General features: G+C 45.0%; 1 protein-coding gene across 1 annotated transcript in view; it reads left to right on the forward strand.

Annotated features, from left to right (window-relative positions):
• Positions 1 to 24,744, forward strand: part of VWA3B (von Willebrand factor A domain containing 3B) — a 981,637-nt gene that overhangs the window by 230,042 nt on the left and 726,851 nt on the right. The window contains exons 9-10 of the mRNA XM_086934174.1: positions 7,508 to 7,701; positions 10,776 to 10,930. Coding sequence (XP_086790300.1) covers positions 7,508 to 7,701; positions 10,776 to 10,930 — 349 coding nt within the window. The remainder of the gene's footprint in view (positions 1 to 7,507; positions 7,702 to 10,775; positions 10,931 to 24,744) is intronic.

The raw sequence follows: 24,744 nt of genomic DNA on the forward strand, positions 1-24,744 counted from the left end.
ATTCGGAAAGCAGCAGAGTAACATTGTAGTTTGATGTCCTTGTCTGGAGTCTTTGGGATGATCGGAGCAGCAATGCGTGAAATGATCATGTTTGTGCTCCAAGATGGTACCTATTTGAGAGTGGCAGGCACTTTATCTCAGGCTAGGAGGAACTGGGTGCTTCTAGAACTTTTTAGCACAGTGATGTCACTAACCAGAATAGGATAGGAAGAATCCCTGACTGAATCAAGGCCACCAGAGATTCAGCACAAGACTTATCAAAAGTATAAATAGTACCATATCCTTGGAATTCCACATTTATAAATGCCTCAGCTTCATAACCCACATTTCAAAGAAGATGCCTGTATTCTGTTAATCCTACCATCCAGCCCTGGTCCGGTCGCATCTCAGAAGACGCATCGTCCCTCATGACAGTGTCCCCCGAAAGAGCATTTTCCATGCTGCATCTATATCATCAATGGTCTAAAGAAACACAAACAAAATCACATTCTTTTCTCTGAGAGGCCTCCATTGACTCCCTACTACCTATTCGTATCACTTTCAGAGTCTGTTGCACCATCTTCAGGTGGTAAACCCGTATGCCCAACTTTCCTGGCAAGTAAGATCAAGACCCCTATGTTACGATTCCATTGTTTCGCACTGGGGAGAACTGTTCATAGACCGACTGCAGTCTGGAAATCACCACTAAAATGTATTCAAAGTCACTTTATGATTCCTGCCGGATTTCCATTTCAAACCTGTGAAGATCGAAAAACATGCCTTTGCTTCCATGGACTACAAGTTCTGTGATGCACTGCCAAGTATTAAATAAGGCCCAGAATCCACTGGGCATTGCTTTCAGTGGAAGTGGTTCTGCTGTTCGTCAGCACTGGATTCTATCTTTTAGGATTTGTGAGATATGGCAATTGTACACACCTATGACTAATCTTATGCTGCCAATCATGTCACTCCACCCTGGACTTGCTGCTGCCTGGAACTGGTTATAAGATGCCATTGCTGACGAGCCCTGCTTGTGCACTGAAGTGTTAACCTCTCTGTACTGAACGGCTTGTTGTCTGTTTGTCTGTCGAGTTCCTGCCTTGCTTCAGCCCTTACACCCAACAGGGGTAGCCCTACTACCCAGAGCCCGGGGCATTAGATAACATGATAGCAACAATGGTTAGGAACCAATTCATTCACACCAACTCAAAATGAAAAAAGAAACATTATTTACATATGGCTAATTTGGAATAAGAATTAAATGCACTATGTTTTCGTCATAATACAGAATATTTTCCTTATATTGTTTTCACTTTTTTGCCATTGTTCTGTTTACACTGTATATATTATGTATGTCTTGTATGCGTAACACTGTGAGCACAATTATTTGGTTTATGTCTATAAGTGTGCATCTTTTAGTAAAAAAAATTTAAATATCGAAAATCCTTTTTCTTACTGTAAAGTATTCTATTGTTGGTACCTTTTCTTCTTTTTCTTCTTTTATTGTTGCTGTACTTCTATGCGTCAGCCACAACCTGTGCCCTGTTCCCGTGCAGCTTGCTTCAGATTTCTCCCAGCCCTGCATTGCTTTTCTTTTCTCCTTTATTCCTATGGTCATGTGCAGCCCTTGGGCTGCTTCCTTTCTAATTATCCCTAGTTCTTTCCCTTCTGTTCCTCCTGTTATTTCTCTTTGCGTATTCCTTTGTCTGTCCTAGCTCTTGTAGATTCTCCCCAGTTTCCCAGATTTTGCCCCTTGTTATATTCCTTTATTTAGTGTTTTTCTTCGCAGTCTCCAGTTTTCTTGAAGTTCCAGTCTCTAGTTGCAGTTCCTGAATGCTTGTGCTTGACTAGCCCGTTTGTTCTCCATTTTGTCCTTGAATGCCGAGCTCCTGACTATTTGCTACAGCTTTTAGGTCCTAGTGCTTGCTCTGCGTTCTCCTTTTGCAGCTGTTAAGTGTGATATTTTGTCCTCAACAGTTTGTAAGGGTATTCGTTTCTACAGGTTTCCAGGAGGCAATTCCAGCCCCATCCTTTATCTTGTGTTATATGTTGTCCTAAGAATAATCTGCAAAGAGACAGTGACCTTCATTGTTGTTCTGGGCAGTTCTGAGTCTTACCTGTGTACATCCCTAGTGGTAACCCGGTGTATTTGTCTATTATTGGTTATTTCCCTGTCTGTTCACATTTAGATTGCATGCCTTCTCTATCCTGTTCCTGCGCTTTACCTTGTACAGATGTCCTATCTGTCCTTGGGAATGGTGCGGTCATTAAATCTTTGTGAGCATTGAGTCTCCCTTTGACCCATTTAGCATTTTATGCAAAAGGCTTTTGCACAGCATCAGTACGTGAAATTTCTGCAGAGTAGTACCTTATTATATAAAGTGGTTAACTTGTTGGTGCAGCTTGATACAGCATGTATGTTTGCTTGTTTCATGAAAAGGACTGAAATGGATAGTGTAGTGTTTTATTAACTTTGACACATGCTTCTACTGGCTGTGTCCTAGGGCGAAATGGAATAGCAGATAGCCGGTAGGAAAGGTGAAAGTCCCCACTGACTTGTGCCATTAATGCGTGGGAAATGATAGCACCTATGAAGTATAAGGCCAGGTCTGCTCCCCCAGCGCTCCAGCGTTCCCTGCTGGTGCTCTGCTGCTGCCCACGCCGCTGTTGCCGTCGCTGGAAGTTCGAGGCCCTCCTCTACCCGCATGCTCCCGCCTGCGCCTCATTCCTGGTGGCCCAGTGGTGGGCGGTAAGTATCACGTCTGACCTCTTTCTCTGTTTGTCTCTCTCTCTCTCCTTTATTTCCTCTTTCTTGCTGCACTTTAAAATAGTTTCTCTCTGCCTTTAACCTTGTTGCCTGTTTCTAATCTCTGCCTGCTTGTCTCCTAGTGCCCATCTCGCCCGCCCGCGCATTCCTCCTGCATTCCTTCCCGCCGCTGCGTCCCCTGCGGCTCCGCCCCCTTCCTCTCCCATTCGCCACCCGCCTCCCAGCTCCTCCTCCCTCCCTCCACCCTTCATAATGCAGGTCGCTGAACTGCCGATGGGTGGGCGTGCGCCGCTGGCAAGCCCGTCTGCGCCCGTCCGCGCCTGGACCGCGCCCAGCGCTCGAAACCCTGGACCCCGCGCACCCCACCGCGCCAGTCCTAGACTCAGCTACTACGCCGAATCCCTCCACGCTCTCAACACCGACCGAGACCAACGCTGCGTCCAGGCAGCCCCGAAAAGCACCCATGGACCCTTCTCCTGTCGGAACTGCAGCTTCACCTGCAACAAAACGACCAAAGCATCGAGGACTAGACCCAACCACCGCCGCTGCATACTCCTCAACCCCCGCTCCACACGGAAACACGCCATCGAACTGTGGGACCTACTCGAACACCACCCCGGATGTAGCCTTCCTGACTGAGACGGGGTGGCCCCAGACATCGGCGTTGCATCCCAGACGGCTACAAGATCACCCGCAGGGACCGCGCCAAAGGCACTGGAGGAGGACTAGCCATCGTCCACAAGTCCACCATCGAGGTCACCACCCACGCAGACGACACCTTCCACACCGCCGAACACATGCACTTCCAGATCCACACCAACCCCAACACCACCCTCAGAGGAACGCTTGTATACAGACCCCCCGGACCCCGAGCCCAGTTCAGCGACTCCATCGCGACCTCGCCAGCACCCACGCCCTCGCCTCCACGGACTACATCCCCTTCGGAGATCTGAACTTCCACCTCGAGAACAACAACGGCATCAACTCCGCCACGCTGATCGACAACCTCACCAACCTCGGCCTCAGACAACTCGTGACCACACCCACCCATGCCGCCGGCCACAAACTGGACGCCGTCTTCTCGACTAGCACCCACGTTGCCTTCAACCACACGACTGAACCCCACTGGACAGACCACCGCTGCATCCACTTCACCTTCAGAAAACCCACCACGCACCACCGCACCCAACAGCTACCTCGCCGATACTGGAGCAAAATAACCGAAGACCAGCTGACCTCCACCCTCGCCATGAACCCTCCCACTGAGCTCAACAACCCTGACATCGCAGCCCACAACCTCAGACGACTGTGCCAACACCCTCGCCCCTCTGAAGAAACCCCCCAACAACAAGGCCAGCAAGAGAGCCTCCTGGTTCACCAACAAGCTTCTGACCTCCAAGCGCACATGCCGGAAACTGGAGAAGATCTGGCTCCACGCCCGCACACCGGACACCCAGGCAGCCCACAAGGACACCACCCGCAGACACTACCACCTCATCAGACAAGCCAAGAGATCCTCCTTCACAGACTGCCTAGACAACAACGCACACAACAGCAAAGAGCTCTTCCACATCGTGAAAGAACTCTCCAACCCCAGCGCCAATGCCAACGATATCCCTCCCTCACAGGAACTGTGCGATTCCCTCGCCAACTTCTTTCATCGCAAGATCGCTGGCATCCATGACAGCTTCAACACCGCGACCGACCTGACCCCACCCCTCCCGCTTGCACCATCAGCACCAACCATCTGACTTCCTGGTCCAACGTCTCTGACGACGAGACGCGCAAGGTCATGAACTCCATCCACTCAGGATCACCGACAGACCCGTGCCCACACCACATATTTAACAAGGTAGGCGCAACCATCGCACCCCAACTACGGAGGGTCATTAACGTCTCCTTCGAAAATGCGACATTACCGGAAAGCTGGAAGCATGCTGAAATCAACGCCCTCCTCAAGAAACCCAAGCGGACCCCAAGGACCTCAAGAACTTCCGGCCTATCTCCTTGTTCCCGTTCCCGGCGAAGGTCATCGAGAAAATCGTCAACCTGCAGCTGACCCGTCACCTGGAAGAAAACAACATCCTGAACCCGTCTCTATCCGGATTCAGACGAAACCACAGCACCGAGACAGCCCTCATTGCAGCCACAGACGACATCAGGCGCCAACTAGACAACGGGGAAACATCTGCCCTCATCCTCCTGGACCTATCGGCCGCCTTCGACATGGTCTGCCATCGCACACTAAAGACCCGCCTCCAGGAAGCCGGAATCCAAGAGATGGCCCTCGATTAGACCACATCCTTCCTCTACGGCAGATCCCAGAGCGTCCGCCTCCCGCCCTTCCGATCCAAAGCCACCGACATCATCTGCGGCGTCCCCCAGGGCTCCTCCCTCAGCCCGATGCTGTTAAACATCTACATGGCCCCACTCGCTCAAGTGGCCCGACACCACAACCTTACCATCATCTCCTACGCCGACGACACTCAGCTCATCCTCTCCCTCACCAAGGACCCGCACTCCGCCAAATCCAACATCCACGACGGGATGAAGGCCATCGCTGACTGGATGAGGAGCAGCCGTCTGAAACTGAACTCGGACAAGACGGAGGTCCTCATCCTCGGACCCACCCCCTCAGCCTGGGATGCCTCCTGGTGGCCGACCACCTTGGGAACAGCACCAACGCCAACCGACCACGCAACCTAGGATTCATCCTCGACTCCACCCTCTCCATGTCCAAACAGGTCAATGCCGTATCCTCCTCCTACTACAACACCCTCTGCACACTCCGCAGAATCTACAAATGGATCCCGATCGAGACCAGAAGAACGGTAACACAGGCCCTCGTAAGCAGCAGGCTAGACTACAGCAACTCACTCTACACCGGAATCCCAGCCAAACATCTGCGTCGTCTCCAGCGCATCCAAAACGCCTCCGCCCGACTGATCGTCAATGTATTCCGCCGCTGCCACATCACCCTCCACCTGCGAGACCTCCACTGGCTCCCCGTCGAAAAGAGGATCACCTTCAAACTCTTCACCCACGCACACAAAGCACTCCACAACGCCGGACCAGCCTACCTGAACCGCAGACTCAGCTTCCACACACCCTCCCGCCAGCTCCGCTCCGCCAGCCTCGCCCTCGCCACCGTCCCCCGCATCCAGCGTACTACCTCCGGGGCAGATCCTTCTCCCACCTCGCCGCCAAAACCTGGAACGCCCTACCTACCCACCTACGTCAGACTGAAGACCTACTCGCCTTCAGAAAACGCCTCACGACCTGGCTTTTTGAGCAGTAACGGCGCCACCCCCTCCTCCCCCCCCCCCCCCCCCCCCAGTGCCTTGAGACCCTCACGGGTAAGTAGCATGCTATACAAGTCCTCTGATTGATTGATTGATAAGGGATCGCCTGGATAACCCTTCTAGCACCTGCATATTAACCGACTGTGTATAAAGCTACCTCGGGGATAAATGTTAAGACATTATTTTAACACAATAACACTCTTGTGACTATTGGTACCTTGATAATACTTAAAACCAATTATTCATGAGTGTTTGCTATACAAAAAATTCTAACATTTTGCATCCCTTAAATATATTAGTTTCAAAACATATGATTATCAAAGAGATTTACTAGAGTTTCATTGCTCATAAGCATTAAAATATGAACACAGCAAGGCAAAGGCATATTTACGTTTTCCAACTTCCACAAATAGGGCGTGTCCTTGTACAGTTTTTTTGTTGAAGGTGTGACACTCCAATTTGCATGTCAGATTTACCACGAAGAGGTAGATGTCCTTTCAGGTAAACCATTATATTGTTTCTGAATATAAATCCTTATCACATAAAGAGTCCATTTGTTATTTATGAACTCGCGTTTCGGCCTCACTTATTTAACCTCCCCCTCAGGATATTAACAAAGGCAAAAAGTATTTTTTTTACATGGTCTTCCGGAGGCGGCCTAACCTTTAACAGGGTCTATATTGTTTTTGCAGGACTTGGCCACCAAGCAAAAGGCCCGATCATCGGTTTTGTGCCGCAATAAGTATGTCTCCTGTGCCACTGTGGCATAGTCGATAAGTAAGACGAGGAGGTCCGCAATCACCTATTCCATGTGTTTAGAAATCCAATATGGCTGCGGGCCAACATTCAACAGAGTCTGTTTTCGAGGGAAGCTGAGTCCCATCCAAAAAACTGATGTCGGTCATCTCGACTGGGTGAAAAGTTATCCATTGCTGCCATAGTGTACCGCATAAATTGGGCAAGCGGGAAAAGAGTAACTGTCAGGTTTTGTGTGTTTTCACTTAGACTACTAGCTAAATTCCACTGCAAGCAACAATGTCTTAGCTCCCTAGCTTCCTTGACCCAATAACTGTCACACAGAGAACACACAGACATGAAAGGAACCATTACCTGTAAGACCAGTTTCCCACCATGGATATCATCACTAAATCCACAACTGCTAAACACATCCAGTCCTATTCTTAGTGCTTTGTTTGTGGTGTGCAATTTAGGAATCTTGAAGTATTATTATTAGAATAACTGGTCATTATTATTATTATTATTATTATTATTATTATTATTATTATTATTATTATTATTATACTTCAAGAACTGTCACAGTAAATGAGTACTGGTGTATACAATAATATTGATATTAATTGTGCATTAACCGAAGATGGTTTAGCGCGAGTATATGAGCATCTTTTTTAAACAGTTATGACTGAGTCTTGGTTTTAGAATTGTCTTTTATGTTTCACAGTCAAGAAGGAGAATCCCTTGGGTCAGGCCAAGTCAGATGATTATGTGAGCTCAAGGGAATGGCTTCAGAAGTACAGCCTGAAGGTCCAGAAACTGACTATTTACGATGCTCTTGCTGACTGTGCCTTTCGACACAGTGATGGTGTTGTGGACATCCAGACAAGGCCGGACGACGAATCGCTGCAGACAGATGCAGTAAGTGCCATAAGGGAGCATGTTGCTGGTAGCACCATCATGTACAATGCACCATGTACACCTAACCTTTCAGACCAAACTCTTCAGACATTTCTGCAAAAGGGCATTCATTCCTGATCACGCTGTAGTAGAAGCAGCATTTCAAAGTACTTTCTATGGAAAAGGCAGAGAGGCATATAAAGTGGCGTGTGGAGCTTGAACGGATATGCCCCTCATCGTGAAGGAACTCAAGACTATTTGGACTTAACTTCAACTGAGATTGGAACAAAAATATTGTATAACTCATCATCAGTATTTTGTTTGGCAATTCATACTTGATTCCCAAAAACTGTGGTTTACACAGGTCTAAGTCCCACAAACCCCACTTGACTTCTTTTTGCAGACAAAGCAGATATTAACATAATCAATGACACTTTATTCAACAATTGTCTAGTGGGGATTAAAAAGTGTATTCTCTATAAACCATAAACAACATTGTCATCTACAGCTTTGCTCTGGCAGCTGCTGTTGTGTACTTTAACGGTCCTACTTTTCTTAAACCAGAAAGGCGCTACACTTGTACTATGTACTTTACACTATTCATATTCTCCCTCATTTCATTATTAAAGGTCCCAAACATAATCAGTTTGTGAGTCGACCTCAAGCGTCCATCAGATTGTTTTACACTTATTCTTCTTAGTGTTTGGCTATCTAGTAAAGCCCGTCCAGCACTTTCTGCAAGCCCCAGGGATGTCATTGGTACATTTGTCGACTGTGGCATCGCCTAACATCTTTGGCATTAGAAATTATGTGATTTTTGACTTGTTCTTCAAAACTCAACATTGTTGAACACCTAGGGCCTGATTACGACTTTTGGCAGTGCAGGAGCGGGCGGCACGCCACCACCACTATCCCGCAACGCCAAGACCTGCTGCTACCTACCTGCCAGATTACACGTTTTTTGTAGTCTGGCAGGCAGACGGCTGGCAGTCCAGTAGTGGTGCTGTTTAAAAGGCTCCTTATGAGCATGAATGAGCACCACAGCAAGACTGCCAATGCACATTCCTTCACAGGAAGAAATGCACCATGTTGTGCATTTCTTCCTGTGCAGGTGCTAGCGATACAGAAATACAGTGGGGGCACAATTTGTGCCCCCCCCTGCATGAACCCCCGTGTACAGGGGCAAGAGTGTGCCCCTTGAGGGCCCCCTTTGTTTCAGGACCACCAGCCTTTTCATGGAGGAAAGACCTCCATGACGCGCTGGCAGTCCTGAAACTTCTAATATGCATTGTGATGCCGCAGTAGCACCACCAGCATACTACTGAGGCCCTGACTGCCCCACTACCACCAGGGAACAGTGGTTCCCTGGCGGCTGTGACGGTGGAATGGCAGTCTGCCCGCCCAACTTGTAATGAGGCAGTTGGACCGCAGGTGTGGCTGTGGCTGTACCGCTACCGCTGCACCCCTGACAGACACGTAATCAGGCCCCTATTGTTCTTCTCATATTAATTGAATATTTGCTCACACACTTTGCCTCTAACTTCGCTCATACCTGTTATTGGCCAGTTTTCAACACAGTTCATAAATTTACTATAATTTTTCTCTGTGTTTTCTGCTTTCTATCTTCTTCCTTGTGTCACTCTCACTCAACCTCAAGATGTTTCTTGTTGACTTACTCACACACAGGTGTGTTACAAAACAACATTATAATAACATACTATTTTGAACAAACAACTGTACACAATTCGCCCCTTGGTACAATTTGCTTTAACCCTACCACCTTTTGCCCAAAGCTGAAACCTCTTTACCAATTTCAGTACATGGACGAATGTTTGACTATGTAACATTCCCATGAGGGCGTAGGATGGTTTGTTCAAAAATCGTTAATAACATCAAAGGCATATTCAGATTTAGGAAGAGAAAAATCAAGCTAAAATTAGATTGGTTGTTTGACCTTTATGACATGGTTGTAATAGAGGATCTACCCAAGCTTTGCCAAGTAGAAAAAATAAAATGTAGAAGCTTGATAAGACGTTGAAATACTATCTACATAGTCAAGTTAGTCAAGTAATTGTGGTATAAAGTTTCAATCATTCTCTACAATGCATCATAGATATATTGCTAGGTGGGATTTTGCCATATTGCTCCAATGCCTCGTTATATATTTTCATGTACACTTAAATAAGTATAGGTGTAGTCATAATATTTAGTGCTGGTTGTGGTGCTAACTATGTGCCAAATTAATTAAGGCCCTGATTTCGATGTCCATGTCCACCCGACACTGTTGCGGAATGGGAACTCAACGATCTTAGTTTGGCTGTACCGAATGCATAATTTGGAGGCGACCACATACGGTGCAGTCGGAAACATCCATTTTCTATGGGAGCCCGCAGCATAAGCTCCCAAAGAAAAATTGATGTTTCCAAACATCCCTGCACCATGTGGCATGCACCTCACGGTGCAGGGGTATTTAGGGGGGCCCCTGTGGCCAAATGGAAAGGGCCAGGAGGGAAGACTCCCCCAAAGTCAGTTTCTGACAGCCAATCCATGTCGGAAAGGCTGACATGGATTGACTGTCGGAAACCGACATCTTAATCCCAACGACGGAAGCACTGTCCTTAAGGGATTATGAGGCCTTTCTGACCGGCCGCGTTAGATTCCCCGGCTGGTTTAAACTCCGACAGCCGTCATCATAATACAGCGGTGGGACTTTAAACTTACAATGTCGGTCAGAAAACCTCTGGCCAGCGGCCAGAGGCTTTCCGTCCAACATTGTAATTCGGCACTAAGTGTGATTGACAGTATGCGGAATATTTAAATTTAAAAGTGTCTCTTTGTAAACATTTGTAAGTTAATAATTAAAACAGACGTTTCAATAAACGTCATGAATGTCAGTTCAAATAGTAGACAAAGTATATGAACCATAATTACTCAGATGTACCATAAGCACAGGCAATTAAAATGTTGTCAATCATTTTGCATGGTAATGCCTGCTGCATCTACTCTCATTGAAATGATGCATTTCTGCCTAAATTATAAATATTACACGAAACTTAGTAGAATCTCTACAACAGCATGATTATTTCCCTTTTCAGGACAAGAGGAGGAAGTTTGTCAATGCGAAGTACTGCAACCGATTTGTGCACGCTCGATGGAAAGATGGGTCAGTGGTGCATGTGTATGTCACAAGCGAAAAGTGCAGATGGTATGAAGAAAGAATGAAAATTGCTCTTGAGCAACTGGAGAGAAGGTGGGTTTCTTAGTTTTGCTTTTTAAAGTAAAATCTGTACATTAGGAAATGTTTCAAATAGAGCATTTTGTGACAAATCATGGCTCTGTTTTTCCATCTATATATATTTTTTGCTTCACCAGTAATCAATGACAAATCACTAGGCATCCTCAGTTGGATATCTGCCAGTATTCATAGAAACTCACCGTTTCAGGAAAGGGAAATTGCACATTTGGGCAGATGCTGGAGTGGTCAGCAAACCGGTTTTGTGTAGGTGGAAAGAGTTGTCCATTGAAGGTAAAATAGTGAAATAATGTATTCAGTGTAACTTATCTGGAACAGCTTTTGGGCCACCGCCACCGCCAAGAGTCACTGGGGGCCACACAGAGACGCAGAACCCACGCCGCCACCGGCCGAGAGTCAGCTGCACCATTCCTCGTGCCGCCGCCCCGGGACCACAACTCCCGGCAGGCTCAGCGGCGGCGCGCACCGCTGATGACGCGCCCGCACCAGGAGGTGCTTAAAGCCGGCGGAGGGGGGTGTAACTTACCTGGAACAGCTCTTGGGACGCCGCCACCGCCAAGAGTCACTGGGGGCCACACAGAGACGCAGAACCCACGCCGCCACCGGCCGAGAGTCAGCTGCACCATTCCTCGTGGCGCCGCCCCGGGACCATAACTCCCGGCAGGCTCAGCGGCGGCGCGCACCGCTGACGACGCGCCCGCACCAGGAGGTGCTTAAAGCCGGCGCAGAGGCCCGCTTCGCGGGATGCCGAGCAAAGCCTGGGCCAAGGGCGGGCCCGTTTAAGCCCGGTAGAGGCCGGGCCGGGCCACCCCACTAACATCCCAAAAAACGTTGCTTCGTGAGTACTGTGGATTTAATTTCTTTTAACTTATTTTAATTCCCACTTCTGACTGGCCTATGAACAATGCCATCAAAGGAGGTAAAGGGAAAACTGACACTGTTGCATTCACTGGAGCAATGGACCAATTCATTAAAAGGATGAACCCTGTTGTTGATGAAAGTATTGTCATCATGGAGAGACGGGTTTCCCAGGAATTGGCCATTGCAAGACGATCTTCATTAGGCCAAATAGCCAATGCTCAAACTCCTGCTTCTTTGGGCAGAGTTGTACCTAATGGGGGAGTTGATGTTTCACCAATCTTAGAAATAATCCCATTGCAGGAAATTAATAGTGATGCACTACATGTTACAGATGGGAGCTCCTCTACTGTTTCAGAATCACTCCTTCTTTCACCAAACAAACTGCCCACTGTCCCCAATGTTGTCAGGGTGCATAATACAAGACAACAGAAAGGAGCTAATACAGGGACTATTCCCAAGGTGAAATCGGGGCCACCGATTAATCATGGTGGAAGGAAAAAAAAAGGGTTCTAAAAATATCACAACAAGCCCTGGCATCATGGAAATACCTGTTATCAGTGATAGTACAAACATGGAGCATGATGCATTAGACCATGGGGACACAATACAACCGACAGGGGGCCACTTAACTAAAGGGGTTATGGAAGGGATTGTGAATATTGAGTCAAACATTATTTTTGACACACTAAAACTCTTATTACGTCCACTTGAGGAGAGTTTGAGCAAGTTAGAGACCTATCTAAAACGGATTGAGAGGGACATCAAGGGAATCGCTGAATCCTCCCTAAAAATGTCAACCCCACTGCACCTCACACACTACCGAAGGCCAGGGTCACTAAAACTGCAGAGGTATCAGCGGCACCAAAGGTCCCACCAGTACCAAAAATTACTGAGGGGGTTCTTGAGGCAGCCAAAGACAAGGATGTAATGGAACCTAAAATAAGCAAGCCAAATAAAAATAGTGTACCACAGGATAGTAATGGCAAAAATTATAGCGCAGAAAGCACTACAAAGACCATTAATCTCCCCCCAGAGGTTTGCCCATTTGTGGTTATTCTGGCTGGAGTGCCGGAATTGGGCAAACATGAGGTAGAAACCTCTGCAACCCTATGGAACAGGGTTGTTCAATGGTTGGATGTAAATAGACCACTACCCCCGCATATGATGGGTAGAATCCTTACCATCAGGCGAGTACCTTGGGTCGGGCATTTGGCAAAAAATATAAACGGGGATTGTATATTAATCAATTTTGACAATCCTAGAGTAGTGAAACATATCTGCAACTGGAGGTACCGTAGTTTAGGCACCACTATTCGTCCATTTCAACTGACCTATTTCTACCCACCAGGCCATTTCTCATCTAGGGCAGATGGTTGGACAATGGTGCAGCGAAATGGGAGGGGGCCACGAGGTGGAAGCTGGTTAATGCCGCCTCTACATTTAGAATATATTTCCACCAACAATCGCTTCAATTGCTTAGATGCAGTTGATTGACTGCAAGACACCCTTCCCCCTCTTCCCTTACTGTCACCACGTCAAGAGACTGTAGAACAGGTATTTCGAATATCATAGAGTACCCAATTTAAAAGTGGTAGGAATCAGGGACACTAATGGAGTAGTACGTTCTAGTACAAATCAGGCAGTTGATCAAATGTGGATCACTGTCACCACAGATCAGCCCCCAAGTGAAGGTACAGTAGATGAGATCATAGCCTTAAAGACAGGCATAGCCTGTACAGACCTACCAGTAGTGGGTAGGTATAAGTGTTCTCGAATAGGGGCAACTAGAAGCCCAACTACACCTCCACCATCGAGTAGTAGTGGCACAAACGAAGGGTTGATTTTAGTTAAAGTAGTCTCATGGAATGTAGCAGGAGTTAGTACAAAAACAAGTGACCCTGAATGGAACAATTATATGAATACCTTAGATATCTGCGTTTTGCAGGAAACTTGGGCTACAAATCAAATACACAGAGTTGGATATAAAACATATCAGATAGACGCGGTTCCATCAACCAGAGGACGCACCTCAGGTGGTTTATTAATATGGGTCAGTGTATCTATTAATATTGGCATAAAAAGTTTAAATATTGACTCTCTTGATTTACTTGGCCTGGAAATTACCACTGATGATAAAAGGGTGATTTATCTTATTAATGTCTACAATAGACCATGTCCATCCTATAAGGAGTCACCATGCATTGATAAATTAGAGATTCTTATGGACACTTTGGGTCCAGAAGCAAGTGTAATTATATGTGGGGACATGAACTGTAATTTCGAACCTATTATAGGCATGTATAAATTGTATGAAGAAGAAGATGCTGCTAATGGAATACCTTCTTTAGTTAGTAATGGGGCGGCTGCAAGAACCACCCTAGCTCTTCAGATTACAAGGTTACTCACAAGTCAAGGACTGAGGGCATGTAATGGGCGCCTGCCATCTGATAGCCCGAAAGCACCCACCTTCAAGAGGCGTACATGTGGAAGTAAAATAGATTATGTCATTGTCTCATCGGATCTATGGCCATATACAAAAGACCTGAAGGTTAAGGAAAGATTTGATAGCGATCACCGCCCCCTTGAAACTAGCTTTTTACAGAGTTTACTAAAGGGGTCAGAAGTTAACGAGGGAGGTCAAAGCCAAATACAACCACCCACGATAGACAACATTATTCTTAGTAATAACAAACGGTCTGTGAAATGGGCATACATCTTGGGAAAAGAAGAGTTATTGGTCAATATTTATTGTTCTCTTGCAAATACATTTGATTCATATAACCCTGTTGAATGCGAATCAGGTGAATTTATTAAACTGCACAAAGTCTTTTTTAACAAACTATTAGAACTTATGACAAAAAAGCGAAAAAAAGGGACTGGTGTAGTGAATGCACTGCCTGCTGGCAAACCCAGGTTTAGTAAAGAATGCCGTGTCGCATAATCCACACTGATTGACGCACTTTAAACAAAAGGTGCTCTAGAAGTAAAAGAAAAAAGGAAATTATATAACAAAGTATTGGCAAAAGCAAAGTCTTCCTGGGACGAAGAATCTGGTCCAGTATGTTGTCAGCGGCTAAGACAAAGGACCAGAAGTTATTCTGGGAAATAGTAGCTAAGGGAAATAAAAGGGAGAAAGGCTCCAGAGAGGTCTTCCTAGATGAGGCAACGTGGATAAACCACTTTACGAACCTTTATGCGGCGCAAGGGCCTGGGGGAGTAGTGCAGGATGAGGGAGCTCTACCTGTTGTAGATGATGTACAACCACCGGTAGTTTTTAACTTACAGGAGAGAGAGCTAGCTATTAACTCGGTCAAACAGGGGAAGGCCCCTGGACTTGACAAAATCCCAGGTGACCTCTTCAAGCATGACTTGGCTGTTTGGGCACCATATTTAAATCATCTGTGCAACACAGTTGCGGCTGGTGAACCAATCCCGGATACATGGAATGGCGCAGAAATTATCACAATTTTTAAAAAGGGGGACAGAAGCGATCCAGCCAACTATCGCCCCATAAGTCTTTTAGATATAACTCAAAAATATATGCCAGGCATAGTCCAGTCAAGTCAAAGCAAGCTTTATTCGATTGCATTTAGAATCATAAAAGCAACAAAACGACATATATTTAAAAAATTGATTACAATTTTAACAGGCATATATTAAACCGTATTAATGCATGGTTGGAACAAGAATCAGTTTTAACAAAATACCAAGCGGGCTTCAGAGAAAAAACAGGAACCATAGACCAGGTATTAAGGCTATGCTGCTTGTATTGGAAATATGTCATCATTCGCAAAGGCCACTTGTATGTGGCATTCATTGACCTACGAGCAGCATTTGATCTTATCCCCCGAGATCTACTATGGGAATCCTTGAAATGCCAGGGACTCCCAGGGGATTTGTTAAATTTGGTGATGGGTCTGCACAAGGAGAATTACGCTAAGGTTAGGTGGGGCCCAAACGGGGAACTTTCACAATCTATCCCTATAAAAAGGGGAGTACGCCAGGGGTGTGTGCTGGCTCCTACACTCTTCTCCCTCTTTGTTAACGACATCCCGTCCTATATGGAGAAGTGTGACAATGATTCACCTAGATTGGGGGGTGAACGGGTTCCGTCCCTCCTTTTTGCGACGATACCATCCTTATTTCACAAACACCGCGGGGTCTCCAGAATTTATTAGAAAGGTTCCAGTCATATTGCAATCTTAAAGGGTTAGAAATTAACATAAAAAAACAAAATACATGGCACTGAGCTCGCACAAAGGTTTTAGAAAAAACCTAATGTTAAATGGTCACAAATTAGATCACGAGCAGAATTTTACATATTTAGGTGTATTAATTGATTCACTACTAGCATGGAGACCGCAGCTAGAAAAAACGAAAATAGTGTTCAAACAAAACTGCCTCCCAATTTTAAAAAGACACAACAAATGTTTGAACAAGGCAGTTACCCCAGCTTTAGAGATCTTTAGGTACAAGGTCCAATCAGCGGTACTATATGGAGCAGAATTATGGGGACCAGTATGCAGGAAGACTTTTGAAACCCTAGAGAATAAGTTTTTTAGGGGATTATTAAAAGTGCCCACTAACACCCCGCTGACACCGCTATTTTTGGATCTGAATATTAAACGCACTGACCAACATGCAATGCTGAGACCATTATTATTGTGGGTCAGATTGTGGACAACTCCCGAACTGAACAAATATAAAAACGGGTTGAAAGAAGTCATGGATCTAGATAGTGACAGCAAAATTTACTGGTTAAAGCATGTAAGATCCTGGTTAGTTAAACTAGGACTAGCCCATTTTTGGAGCGAGCCAGAATCTATGATTGTGGGTTCAAGAAAAATTGTCAAATTATCATTCTGGTCCTATATAAGTTATGATTCTGCATACATAAAAATCAATGGCCCCTTAACTGAAAACTTTTTAATGGTTAAAGATGTGGCACACTTTCAAACATTTTTGGATGAGGTACAGCCGCCACTAGCAAAAACCTTGTATATAAAATACAGATATGGAATATTGAGAACTAAAGCCCTTGAGAAAAGTTGGGTGAAGACAAACAGTGATCTCTGCACTTTATGCTCTAACAATGCAAGGGAAGATGTCTTACATATATTATTTTTCTGCTCCAGTTATGCGAAGTCAAGGAAAAAGTGGATAGTGCCGCTATGTCGCATTATTGGTTCGAATTCCTATAAGGAGGCTGGTAGAATCTTAAAAACAGACACCAGTCAAGTAATTGTGTTTGGCATCAGTAGATTTATTCTCGCTGCTAATTTTATTAGATTAAAAATGGGGCTTCATTTTTAACCATATAACTTGCTGAAACCCTCTTAAACTAATATCATGATCGTTACAAATGCCATAAGCAAAGGATGACCGAGTACCCAACTTTACGGTTGGGCATACCAACCATGTATTATTTTTTATCATTTCATTGTCATTTTTAATTATTATGCCATGGTGGTTACAAATGTAATTGTTTTTTAACTTGTAAAAATGTTGATTATTTTTAATTCTATATTTATTCAAAATGTGTGATGATTTTTCTGACCGTAATACCATGACTCAAATAAGATGATGTAGACCGAGATGAACTGAATTGATAATGTAATGTAATTCTAAGTAGACCTCCCATACCTCACTTGTGTTTTTGAATATTATATAATTGTACTCTAATGAATTTTAACTGTATATCTTTTATGATGCAACTGCAACGAAATAAAGATTATTGAATTGAATTGAAAATTGCTCTTGAGCAACTGGAGAGAAGGTGGGTTTCTTGGTTTTGCTTTTTAAAGTAAAATCTGTACATTAGGAAATGTTTCAAATAGAGCATTTTGTGACAAATCATGGCTCTGTTTTTCCATCTATATATATTTTTTGCTTCACCAGTAATCAATTACAAATCACTAGGCATCCTCAGTTGGATATCTGCCAGTATTCATAGAAACTCACCGTTTCAGGAAAGGGAAATTGCACATTTGGGCAGATGCTGGAGTGGTCAGCAAACCGGTTTTGTGTAGGTGGAAAGAGTTGTCCATTGAAGGTAAAATAGTGAAATAATGTATTCAGTGTAACTTATCTGGAACAGCTTTTGGGCCACCGCCACCGCCAAGAGTCACTGGGGGCCACACAGAGACGCAGAACCCACGCCGCCACCGGCCGAGAGTCAGCTGCACCATTCCTCGTGCCGCCGCCCCGGGACCACAACTCCCGGCAGGCTCAGCGGCGGCGCGCACCGCTGATGACGCGCCCGCACCAGGAGGTGCTTAAAGCCGGCGGAGGGGGGTGTAACTTACCTGGAACAGCTCTTGGGACGCCGCCACCGCCAAGAGTCACTGGGGGCCACACAGAGACGCAGAACCCACGCCGCCACCGGCCGAGAGTCAGCTGCACCATTCCTCGTGCCGCCGCCCCGGGACCATAACTCCCGGCAGGCTCAGCGGCGGCGCGCACCGCTGACGACGCGCCCGCACCAGGAGGTGCTTAAAGCCGGCGGAGGGGGGTGTAACTTACCTGGAACAGCTCTTGGGACGCCGCCACCGCCAAGAGTCACTGGGGGCCACACAGAGACGCAGAACCCACGCCGCCACCGGCTGAGAGTCAGCTGCACCATTCCTCGTGCCGCCGCCCCGGGACCATAACTCCCGGCAGGCTCAGCGGCGGCGCGCACCGCTGACGACGCGCCCGCACCAGGAGTTGCTTAAAGCCGGCGCAGAGGCCCGCTTCGCGGGATGCCGAGCAAAGCCTGGGCCAAGGGCGGGCCCGTTTAAGCCCGGTAGAGGATGGTGGAAAGAGTTGTCCATTGAAGGTAAAATAGTGAAATAATGTATTCAGTTTACACAAGTGAATATAATATCAAAACATAGATACACTATTGGTGCTCCCAGTATTTTGTTTTTGCTGATTTTTACTCATAAATTCAGACAAAAACATTTTGTTTCCTTGTCAGTCTGTTTTTTGCAGTTTTATAGGGTACCAACTCAACCCGAGGGTATTTGAGTGCTTTAGATGAGCACAGGTTACTTTACACACGGTCACATAAATATGTTGAGGTCGAGCCTATTGTTGCAGCACATGCGATGCTCGCTTTGCGAGGCATGCAGTATTCAGTATGGCGTGAAAGCTCTGTGGACGCTCCGCCCACTCTTCAACATCTTTTTCATTGGCTTTTGTCTTAAATGCTGCCTTCTGATTGGTGTGAGGCTATTTAGTCCCGCCTCATGATGACCATGTTGTCATGTTTATCTTTCCATGGTTACTGGCCCCTTTACTTCCAACACTATTTTCTTCCTCTGCCTCCCCACCCCCTCCCGCAATCCGTGACTTCTCAGCCACACCACACCCCGCCCGCACTCCCTTCGTGCCTTCTTTCCCACTGCACTTCCGTTTCCAATGCAATAAGTCTTGAGTAAATGTGAGTCCTATTGCATTGCTGATGCTTGTTTCCAAAGAACTTCCCTGATACGCTTTGTTGCACTGGTCTCTTTTCACGTCACAGGTAAGAGACAATCATGTCATGGCCTGGACACACATCATTTTATCAGTAAATTGCAGGGCTGACAATAACAACAACACCAGGCAGCTTTGTTGGCAGACACAGACAAAAAGAACTTAGAAGTCATGCTAGGAGCAGAAGGACAAGAAGCCTAAGGAGAGAGCTCTTAAAGGGCAGCTGCTTATCGCAAAGCGAAGGGCCAATTTTGCAGGAGGAGAATTTACAGGGTAAGGGTCTAGAGTCCATTCTCCTCTACCCTCTCTTTCCAGCAGCAGCCTCCTCGTGTCTGAGCAGGGCGTTTGGTTGATGCTTAAATCTTCTTCGAAAGTGTGTTAGATGAATTCTGTTTATTGAAGACAAGTAGTACATGATAAACACCCGAGGCAGCCCGTCCTAAGATTGTGGTGCCCAAATCATGGAGAATATTGCTTTTTTTAAGAGGTGGACAGGAAATATGAATATCTATACTGAGTATGAAACGAAGAGGAGTGCAAAGGTTCTCTACAGGACGCCAGCAGTGGGGCCGGCCCTCAGGCGTAAGATAAACTAACTACATCTAACCCGCAGCAGTGGAGGAACTGTACACAACTGCGTGTTACAGGGTGCAGAGAAAGGACGGGTCATACAAGTGGCTGCTTATTGAGTCTGGAATTGCACCGCGCATGCTGTGCGTGCATTTAAAACCTTTTCCAATTGCCACCTGTGTGCCTGCCTAGAGCATGGTCACTTATGCTGTGGCCGGGATGCTCCAAATAATAAAATAAAATGGCCTGCTGGGCTATGGCTACTTTTCAGTATGGGAAAAGCCAAAGAAATAAGCAAAAACCTCAGCAATTTGTGAATGAATATATAGGTATATGCACCTACTAAATCAGATTTAAACATTTTATGAAAATATGTACATATAATAGTATGTATGTATGTATATATAATATTTACCATTATCCTTTGTAGGTGTGCTGCAAGTTTAATCAATTTCCCACCTCCTAAAATACACCTCTAGAGACAGTACTGCCCCATGCCATGTACTGCATTTTCGGAAATGTTTGCATTTTAACCTGTAGCACTATACAAACTGGGGTTTTGACCCCATATTGACAAAAGCAAAACTATGAGCACCTCATTGCAATATGCTGTTGGCTGAAAAGCCAGGAACGGCTGATGTATATGTTATAGTGCTACCTGGCAGACTTGTGAACTGCCAAATATTTATAAGTGCCTTCCTGCCTAATTTTTCTTGTAAGCAACAAAGGATTCAACAAACTAGCAGGTGAGAGGCCAGGGACAGCTTTTCAAATGCGAGCATCTCACTGCTACTGTGTCAACTGTCCTTAGAAAAACAAATTTGCAGAAGAACGAGTGGAACATGTCTGAAGAGACACGGAAATGAAAAAACAACGAATGATCCCATTCTCAGCCCAAAGGTCAGTGTGTGATTTAGGAGCAGTGCCTTGTGCCCTGCCTTCAACAGGTGCAGCACATGCTGCCCCGAGATGGCTATCATTGGTGCTCACTTAGTGCAATGCGAATGTCGGTGTGCTTGCGTTATTTTAGATTCGCAATAGAAAAGAGATGGTTAAATAAAAGCCAATTTAAATCTGGAATCCAATAACTTTGATATCTGCCTGTATCCTGTTAGCTGCCATTTTACAGATTTCACGATGTCTACTTTTATGCCATGTGTTTCTGTATTATTTTTATACTCTTTGTATTTGTTCACATTTGCATTTTGTCTAGTAAATAACTTGGACATTCATCCTTGCACATTTAGTTTTGAGTCTTTTAAAAATGAATGCAGACAACAACACATCTCCTTAATTGTTAAAAGTGGACAGGAGACAAACCTTCCAAAGACCCATCATGTGAATCATGCAAAAGATGATCTAGGAATAGATTGCTTAGAATTTGTTAAAGAAGTCACTTGTACTTAACACTCTTTCCAATTGACTACATTGCTCTCTATTTTACTGCTTATGTAATAGATATTTTTTGGATCTTTAAAGATAAGGATGAATGTTGACGTACAATTATTTGGCCTGGGTTACACAATTTGGCCTAAAGTGGAAGTCAGGATTATAATTTAGGATTTTTGCTCTTGCAGTCTACAATTCAGCCACTGGAGTAATTTTCCTCCTGCCTCTAAAGTTACAGGAAATGCAGTGTGTGTTTTGTAATAGACTCCCAGAGCTAAACCAGCATACTTTATTTCATATCCTCAATAAAATTGACTTGCAAAGTATAAAATCACAAACAATCTGCCTATCTCTGGCTGAAAAATCTTCCTAGAAACAAATTGGATAAACCGGGTGTGATATAATTACAAAAGGTTATCTGCGATATTATTATAAGGCACTCTAGAATCCAAGCACCCCAAAAGTATATAGAATAAAAAAAATAGAATGTCTGGTACCCTAATAGAATAACTTAAATGTAAGGAATTGCGGAACAATTCAGTCTTTTCTTGTTTTGTGTATAATGTAAACTGGAAGGAAGAGGGCAAATGTGCATTTCAGGTGTAATTCATGTTCTTACTGTCGCAGCAGCGCTCTGTCTTTTTTCCAAGATGCTGTTCGCTCTTTCATGTACAGACCTGCATAAAAGAGTAGTCCGTGCTCGTTTGTGGGTCGTCTTTTAATTTGTTACCAGCGCCAAGATAGAACCAGGAGTTTGGCCTGAACCAGGCTGAGGCCTTCCAGGGCTTCTCCATGTATAATCATTTAAATATCAGATGCAGCACCCGTAAAGGTTTATTTGGATTGCAAATAGTCTTTTTATAGAATGCAAATGCCGCAGAGAAATGAGCAATAGCAAGGTGTGCCGATTAGTTTATGTGACAATCATTCTTACTTATTGTGCCAGTATCATCATGACCCATCGTTATTTCGCCGGTGAGCATTCCTAAACCACATAACTACTGTAGGAATGAACGTAACATAGGGTGAATGAGTCATTAACAGGATCAGACTGGTGTATAGGGAAATCAGGCAGTGCTCGATGAACTTGACTGACTTATCAGTGGGTGGGCTATTTTTTTGCAGTTGTTGGCACTGCTTTTATGGCCAGGTAGGCCGGTTTTAACTGTTTGTTTCCGTGATATTACCACTTTTTTTTAGCTATCTGCTTTGCTAATGGCAAACACTTGTTTATTTCGGTGCCCAGTACTATTTTTGACCCAGTCTCACCCTGGTCATTAATCTACCGGCTTCAGCCTCAGTTGCAGAGAAATTGTAAATTTTTTTATTAGAAAATGCAAAACTTGAAATATTGTGCTTTTCATATTTGTGTAGAGAAGTGTGGCTCAATGGTTAGAGCAGGCAGACCTCGATGCAGAGCTCTGGCCAGGGACCAGGGTTCGATTCCTGCCCCAGCGGGTCTCGGGCTCATTAATTCCCCTGACCGCATATTCTCGCCTCAGTGCCTATTCTGATCATGGGTCCCACGCTGCAACTCTGGGCAATAGCTTGCTTAGTCTCCACAACGGCCCCCACAACGCGAGGGATGCCTGGTCTGCACCATGGGGGTGCCCAGGAGTGGACACTTCACAGGGAAAGCCAGGAAGGTTACCTTGCGGTATTCGTACAAGCGCCGGGAAACCCACTGCGGGTAACTGTGCGCTATACAAGTACAAAAACATTTACATTTACATTTACATTTGTTCACATGTATTGACCGAAACGTGGTGCACATCTCTCCGAGGTGGCAGACGGTGCTTTATAAAGCTACTTAATAACTGCATTAAAAATGTCTGAAGTTGATCCAATTGCCCTTCAAGCATCACATTTTTAAGTTTCTCCAGTGACTGCTCTCGCTTGCGAGAGATATTGTTTACTAGAGGGGACTTGGAGCCCGCCCATTTCTTACCATTTGTGGGCTTTATTATCACTCTTATTTGCTGCCTTCTGATTTGGCCACAAGTGCGAACTTAATTCTGGAGCACAGAACATGTTCCTATAGTTTCATCTTGGTTGGTGTCCTTCTGCTGCTGGTGTTGTGATTGACGTACCAGCTTTTTTATTCTTCCCTGACCTGGTTGCTTCTTACCTCAAACCCCCTTGTCCGTGTTTCTTCTTCCCTCCTACACCCATCCCACATTTCTCATGTTACTTCTACCCTCTCACCCCAAACCTTCTTTCTGTCTGTATTGCTTCCTCCCTGTCCTCTCCTGTTGTCTGTGCTACTACTTCTCTCTCACCTCACCCTTTCGTTTTCTGTGCTGCCCCCACCCTATCATAAAAAAAAGACAAGAAAAAGGACTGTGAGGTGGCCAGCACTGGCCACTTATAGGTCTTTTTTTAGGTTGAGCCTGTGCAGGACATGCGCTGCTCTGTGAGGCATACTGTATTCGAGTATGGACTTGAAGCCCCTCCTGCTCTCTGCCCATATTTGTCATTGGCTTGTGTCATTGTCCTTCATAAATGCTGGCTTCTGATTCGTTATTAGGCTAGTTAGTCCATCCTTAGTACCACCTTGTCTTCATTTGTAACCTCCCATGAGGACTGGCCCTTTTACTTCAGTTCTTCCATGGTCCGTCTTATTTAGTCTGTAAGCACTATTTTCTTTAATGAGTTTCTCTTACTGCAGGTACGACATGCTTTCCTGCAAAGTTCAGCACGCCATGCACGCTTTCACTTTCCAAGCAGCCGGGGACAATGGCGGCCGCTTCTTTGAAATGCAATAGGTTTCGCATTTACAAGAGTTTGAGCTATTGGCATTGTAAATGACAATGCCTTTTATTTAGGTGCTAATTATCAAAACAGATAAATAAAAGGCATTGTCATTTACAATGCCAATAGCTTAAACTCTCGCAAATGCGAGACCTATTGCATTGCAAATACTTGTTTATTTAAGCATGGGCGATTTAGTGATTTGCCAGAATCGCAGGATGATGAGCGCAACTGAGACTCTAACGGGTTCCCCAGGTCTGAACTCGGCAGCTTTGGCCCTATGCCACATCCTTTAAACACGAGACAAAACCAGAAATGAGGCGTTATTTGGCTACCTCTACATGTTATCATGTTAGCCGTGCATGTTAGCATACAGAGATGAAAATCAAACATGAAATTTCCTAATGAAGCTTGAATAGCTGCAGACAAGCACGTATGCATTATTAGATATTACAATACTAATGTTTTCATATGATTGCACTATCTAACTGTATATGGCTTCTTCGCACATTCAATTCCTTCAGCAATAATCAAATGTGACTGTTCATATAGTGGTTTAATAAATGTGGAAATATACTAGTTGTAACTTCAATTTCAACAAAAAATAAATTTGAGTAAATGGCAATAAGATTAGAAAAATACATATTGATAAATACAGACATAAATGTAAAACAACACCATAGAATTGGAAGTCCTCTATTTAGTTAACAAGTCATATGATACAAGATAACATTTAAAAAAAAAATGTTTCTGCATTAAACGTTTTTTTCAAAATACAAAAA

This window comes from Lissotriton vulgaris, chromosome 8, assembly GCF_964263255.1.
Source record: "Lissotriton vulgaris chromosome 8, aLisVul1.2, whole genome shotgun sequence".
Lineage (NCBI taxonomy): Eukaryota > Metazoa > Chordata > Amphibia > Caudata > Salamandridae > Lissotriton > Lissotriton vulgaris.